At 48.3% G+C, this 6,257-nt stretch overlaps 1 protein-coding gene across 1 annotated transcript; it reads right to left on the reverse strand.

Annotated features, from left to right (window-relative positions):
• Positions 1-2,738: 2,738 nt before the first annotated feature.
• Positions 2,739-4,827, reverse strand: LOC4336336 (UPF0481 protein At3g47200). The gene has a single exon (XM_015778952.3). It carries the CDS (start codon positions 4,706-4,708, stop codon positions 3,029-3,031), a length of 1,680 nt encoding a protein of 559 aa, XP_015634438.1. The 5' UTR covers positions 4,709-4,827; the 3' UTR covers positions 2,739-3,028.
• Between the last annotated feature and the right edge of the window lie 1,430 nt (positions 4,828-6,257).

The raw sequence follows: 6,257 nt of genomic DNA on the forward strand, positions 1-6,257 counted from the left end.
ACAGCGTCTACGAATACTGTCAGGAGAGACATAGCGATGTCTTTGATCTCGCTGGATGCGGATTCTAGGAGGAAGGCTACCCTGTTGTCGACTATGAGTCAGCACTTCAGACCGCCATGTCGACAATAGTTAGATAGGCTACCCCAAATATTGTACTAGTGTGATTATGATGAATAAGAGCAACGACCGGCTTCGACCAACAGGAGTAGGCTTATTACTTGACAATTTAGGGGCTCGAACCTGTATAAAAATCCTCGTCCCTATATCTTTTATTACAATCTCGCATATATCATAATACCAACGATCCTCATACTATGCAAATACCGGAATCGCGACATCAAACGTCGACAAATTTCATCTAGTTTTCACATTTACCATGTGCTATATGTGTTATCCTAGGGTGGCCGTAGGGTTTCAATTATCAAAGCACAAGGTCACTGATAAGTCCGATTTTCCCGTTTATCGCTACCCCCGATAAAATCTCCTATCGGCCAAACATTTCGGGTTTTTTTTGAATTTTCTGGACATAGCGTCAATAACTACTACAAAGTTGCTTTGATTAATTCGTTATGACCTGTAGGTTTTAATCAATAGGTTTTGTGTTCGATTCAAGCAAAGATATGAATTTCTTCTCTCTCTCTTTTTTCACTTCCATTTGCTTGCGTTGTGTGTGCTATAAAAATGTTGATATTATCTCATTTATAAAGTATATATTAATTTTTTATACAAAATGGTTTGGATATAATCTGTATGATTTCCTAACAACTTTTGTTCAATTTCTTTTCAAATTTTATCCAAATTTTTTTTCTATCACCGTTAGAATTCCGATAAATCTGATAATCCCATTTATCGCTACCCTTCGATATTTTTTAGCTATCGATAATTAAAACTAACTGTGGAAACTACTAGCTTTTTATTTTTTTTTAAAAAAGGAAACAAACTGGCCTTTTCTAAGATACAACAAATAATTTGGTTAGCCCCACCTAACCATTATCCACATCACCACCCAAATAGTCCATCATGGCACGCATTAAGCCCATCCACAACCAAGATATCATGCATGGTAACTAGGTTTACAACCACGCAAGGCCTTCTTCGTTTAGTCAACAAGAGAGGGATTAGAGGGATTGTGAAAAATTAATTCCACATCTCAATAGGTGTGGAATTATTCTCCTCCAAATCCTCCTCGATCCCCTTGTGGGTGGGATTAACTGAACAAGGTCTAAATGATAGCCAATCTAATTAGTTGTAGTCACAGTCAAAGACTTAGTGCAATAGGTGATGTTGTCAAGCTAAATGGTCTTATGGGCGAGAGGGGATAGATGCATAGTACTCCATCTATCCTAAAGTCTTTATCCAATTTCATTTTTTGTATTTTTTTTTCAAATGAGATATGCTTATCTGTAGTCTTCATACATCTAAAACTTAAATAAAAGGGCTGTCTTTTCATTTTACAATGCTAAATTAAATTTTTGATCGAAACTAGAGCGACCATCTTAATATTCATTGGTTGCATGCAAACATATAATTTCTTGATTTTGTTATATGAGGGATGAATTAATCCCTCCTTAGGTTGTGTTCTTCTCTCAACTTTCCCAACCTCTTCTCTCTTGTTTTCCGCGCACACTTCCCAAATTGCATTTTTTTCGAAGATTTTCTATAGGGAAGTTTGTCAGGGTTACGGATAAGGTATACCCTTTATCCTTGGATGTATGTTGTATACTGATACGGTATACCCGCGCGTATACGAATAGTTTCCGTATACGTTAAGGAAATCTATCACGTGATAGAGACGGTATCTACGGATGGAAGGAGTTCTACTCGGACAAAACTGGGTCTTTACCATATCGTGAGGGGTCCGATATCTCCGAGTCCTACTTGGAGATCAACTGACCCGCGGTATATAAGGGACCCCCTGGGCAGGACCTAAGGCATCAAATATCACTGCCAACACACCCACCACAGCCTACGGAGCTAGAGCGTGCAGGAGCCAAGTCGCCGGGAGATATAGTCGGACCAACTCGACTGCGGTCTTATCGGTATCATCGAGTTCTGCTATTCCCTTTGTAATCTGTGGTTTCCATCATATAATGCCATACCAACTGGATTAGGGCTATTACCTACCAAGGGACCTGAACTAGTATAATCCTTGTCTTTTGTTTGCTTGATATCGTACTACGTAGATCCTCATACCAACGGACCCCAATACCCTCTATATCCGGTCTACGGGTATCCCCCGTCGACAAAGTTGTTTTAAAAAAATTATATTAATCTATTTGTCAAGATTTTTTTAACTAATACTTCATCAATTATGTGCTAATATTTTGCTTTGTTTTCCGTGGTGGTGTTTGGATCCACGGATTAAACTATCACATCGGATGTTTTGACATTAATTTGGAGTATTAAACATAGGCTACTTATAAAACTAATTACATAAATGAGAGCTAATTCACATGACAAATTTTTTAAGCCTAATTAATCTATAATTAGCACATCTTTATAGCATCACATAGGCTAATAATAGATTAATTAGGCTCAATAGATTCGTCTCGCGAATTAGTCCAGGGTTATGAAATGGGTTTTGTTAATAGTTTACGTTTAATAGTTCTCATTAGTGTCAAACATCCGATGTGACAGGAATATTTGGGAGACTTCCTCATTGCAAGGCTGTTAACAGTCATATATTTGAGTTGAATTAATTTAGTCGGTCTGAAACGAGCTTAAAGAACATACGAGTATTTTTCCCTATGCAAAAAACCCTTTTTAACCTTTGTATGTGGCTGTGTTTTTGAAATGTACACAACATGCAACTTTTTGACAAAAGGATTTGCTAATCAAATCCTTCTCTCCCACACAACGCACTCCGAAGTCCAAGGAAGAATTCTCCCCATCAAAGCTGTAATTGCAAAGCCAGCAATCTCACGCTGTCACAAAATCAGCTAAACTTGATGCCTATCGCACAATGCCAAACCCAAAAAATAAAAATATCAAATTTTGGATTGCCTCGAGCCCCTGCATTTTGTGCGGATCAATGCATCGGCCTGTAGTAGCTGTAGGTGCCGTAGAAGGTCTGCGTCATGGTGAGCAGCAGCAACAAGACACCGGCGACCACCGAGACGATCGCCCATGGGTTGCTGAAGTAGTTGTGCTTGAGGCTGGCGATCCAGGTGCTCCACTTGTGGTCGTAGTACCTGTTCACCTGGTCCGAGAGCCCCGAGAGGTAGCTGTCGTTGATGTCGAACACCACCTCCTGGCACAGCCGGTTGAAGAGGTCGGCCACCTCGGCGTCGCTGCCCAGCCAGTGCTCGATGATGCCGCGGTCGTGGAGGTACTTGACGTCGTCGGCGGAGTTGATGAGGTTGTCCATGAAGATGGCGTAGGAGGTGATGTTGTTGCCGCCCGGGGTGGCGATGTCCATGTGGCATTGCTCGAACGCGATCAGGTTGAGGAAGAGGGACTTGGTGCCGTCGTGGATGAGGATGCGCGGGATCTGGAGCACGCCGTCGTGGAACCTGATGTCCCAGAAGCGGTCCGTGTTCCGCCGCCGGCACCGGATGCCGGCCTCCCGGAGCTCCGACACGCAGTGGACGAACTGCTGCCGCCGCTTGTCCGCCACGCGCCGGAGCCCCGACCACTTCTTGAGCCACAGCCGCGCGGGGGGCGGCGGGGTGGGCTGCAGCCCCGCGCGGAGGAGGCTGCGCCGGAACACGTCGAGGCAATGGAGCATCGGGCCGGACAGCGGGTCGAACTCGAACGCCGCCGCCGCCGGTGAGGCGCCGATGGAGGACTCCAGCTTGGACCGGTCCTTGCGGAGCAGCGGCTCGTCGGTCGGCATGAGCGGGTCGAAGAAGCGCACAGCGAGGCCGGCGACGGCGCCGGTCTGCTCCGGGTTGCCGAGCTGGAGGCCGAGCAGGAGGTCGAGCACGAACAGGGGTATCTGGTTCTCGAGCAGGATCATGTCGTTGCGGATGGCGTGCATCGCGCCGCGCATGGCGAAGATGGGGTCGTGCCGCGAGTACCCCAGGTCGTCGCCGAACCCCTTCCCGCCGTCCTGCGCGCCGCGGAAGAGCTCCAGCACGAAGGTCCCGTCCAGCACCAGGCACTCGACGAGCTCGTTCCCCTGCATCCCGGCGACGCGGCCGTCGTAGCAGGCGCGCGCCCGCTCCTCCATCGGCCGCAGCGCGTCGAGGTAGGCGGTGACGTCGTGCCCCGTGCGCTTCAGGACGTGGTGCAGCGCGCGCCACTTGTGCCGCTCCATCTCCCGCAGCCGCCGCCGGCCGCGGTGGAGCGGGCCGATGGACACCACCTGCGGCATGTACGCGCGCTCGTCGCCGTCGCGGAGCGACTTGGGCACGCGGTACACGGACAGCCGCGCCCACGGGCACGCTGCCTCCTCGGCGCGCGCCTGCGCCAGCTTCCCGCGGATGGCCACCACCCATTCCGGGTCCTGCGGCTTCGGGCTGTGCGCCGGCGACTGCACCTGGACCTTCACCTCCCGCTCCCGCTCCTGGCGCGGCGGCAGCGCGTCGCCTCCCGCTCCGGCGGCCTCGCCGTTGGTGAGCAGCGGCAGGTTGCGGTTCAGCGCCTGCCACAGCGGCAGCGCGCCGGGCGGCGGCGCGGACTTGTTGAGGTTGGCATCGACGGTCTCCTTGAGCTTGACCGTGATCAGGTACCAGCTCAGGACGTCCTTGTTGAAGACGGCGACCATCGAGATGGAGGCTGGCAGTGGCAGGTGCAGCGGCTTCGCCGGCGGCGTGGGGCTCGCCGCAGTAGCGTCTCGTGGTTGCCAAGATCAGTGGCCCCGGGACAGAGAGAGCAAGCCAACTCGAGAGGGAGGCGAGGCAAGCAATGTACCTATGAATATCTTAGAACGATAATTTTATCAGCTGATGATGATTGATAGTGGAATTTTTGGGATTGCTTGCTTGTTGTAAAATATTGTGTGGTCTTTGACAAAATTAAATAAAGTTTCCTCTTGCGATCATGTGCAATTTTCAACGATGGACATTGCTGCCAGCCTGCGATGTGCGCTCATCAGCAACTTACGCTGCATTGCACGTACTCCATTCCGTCGAAGACTAATTGGCGACTGCACGATAATCCCACCGCTGTAATATAAAGAATATAGATACTTTGGATTTGTAATATAACGATGTATTCCATCTAATTAAAATATTTTATATTTTAAGACGGATTGAGTATTTAACTACGACACGTATGATCGGTACTCCCTCCATTTCATAATATAAGACTTTCCAACATTGCTCATATTTATATAGATGCTAATGGACTAGACACACATATATATATTTAGATTTATTAACATTTATATGAATGTGGTTAATACTAGAAAGGCTTATTATGAAATAGAGGAAGTAGTTCGCTACCCTAACAATCTCAGAGTTTTTCTTTTCCGGAGAGGATCTAGACATGTAGTTCGATCCAGTGCACTGTAACCGCACACAAGCTAACATCGTAGAAGTACCTACCACAAGCGACTGACCAGCGATCTGAACCAGAAGATTACTCTACCCGAGCAAAGCGCCAACCAGAAGCCCAGAGGCAACCGATTCTCCTTACGCTTCGGGAATCGTGGACCAGCGAAAGCTGGCGAGGCAGTCCGGCACATGGCCGCATGCCCGCATACATGTATCCCCTTGATTCCCATAGCCGTTGGGTTGCCTCTCGGGGATCGGAAGTGACGAGCTAGTGCGACGCCACGATGAACGCACATCCTCACTCACCCAGCGAAAGCCGGAACACCCAGCTGAAGCCTTCTGCCGGCATATTGTCACGCGCCCCACTGGCGAAAAATCACGCCGCCCGTGCTACGAAATGTACGCGTCGATGAAGATGGCCGCCAGGTCAGGTCAGGTCACGTCAGGCGGGTGCGGAAGCGGTGGGCCGATGGTGGCAGGCTGGGCCTGTTGGAGGCAGCCTGCGGGCAATTAATTGGAAGGCCTGCAGTAGCAGCATGGGCGCGTATTTAGAGCAAGTTCAATAGTATAACCCGCTACAGACTTCAAATTAACTATAACTAATTTAATAGCTTATTTATATAATAGTTAATTATAAAAATATATATTACTCCTATTAATATCCGGTCTCACATCTCATACACACATACGTCTTGAAATTCATGCTGCAGCTGGCTACAAATATATAGCCCGCTTTCTTCTCTCTCTTCTATTTTTTTCTCGATACGTGGTTATAGGTGGCTTATAGCCTGCTATTGTCGCTGCTCGTATGCTCCGGGG

This window comes from Oryza sativa, chromosome 4, assembly GCF_034140825.1.
Source record: "Oryza sativa Japonica Group chromosome 4, ASM3414082v1".
Classification (NCBI taxonomy): domain Eukaryota; kingdom Viridiplantae; phylum Streptophyta; class Magnoliopsida; order Poales; family Poaceae; genus Oryza; species Oryza sativa.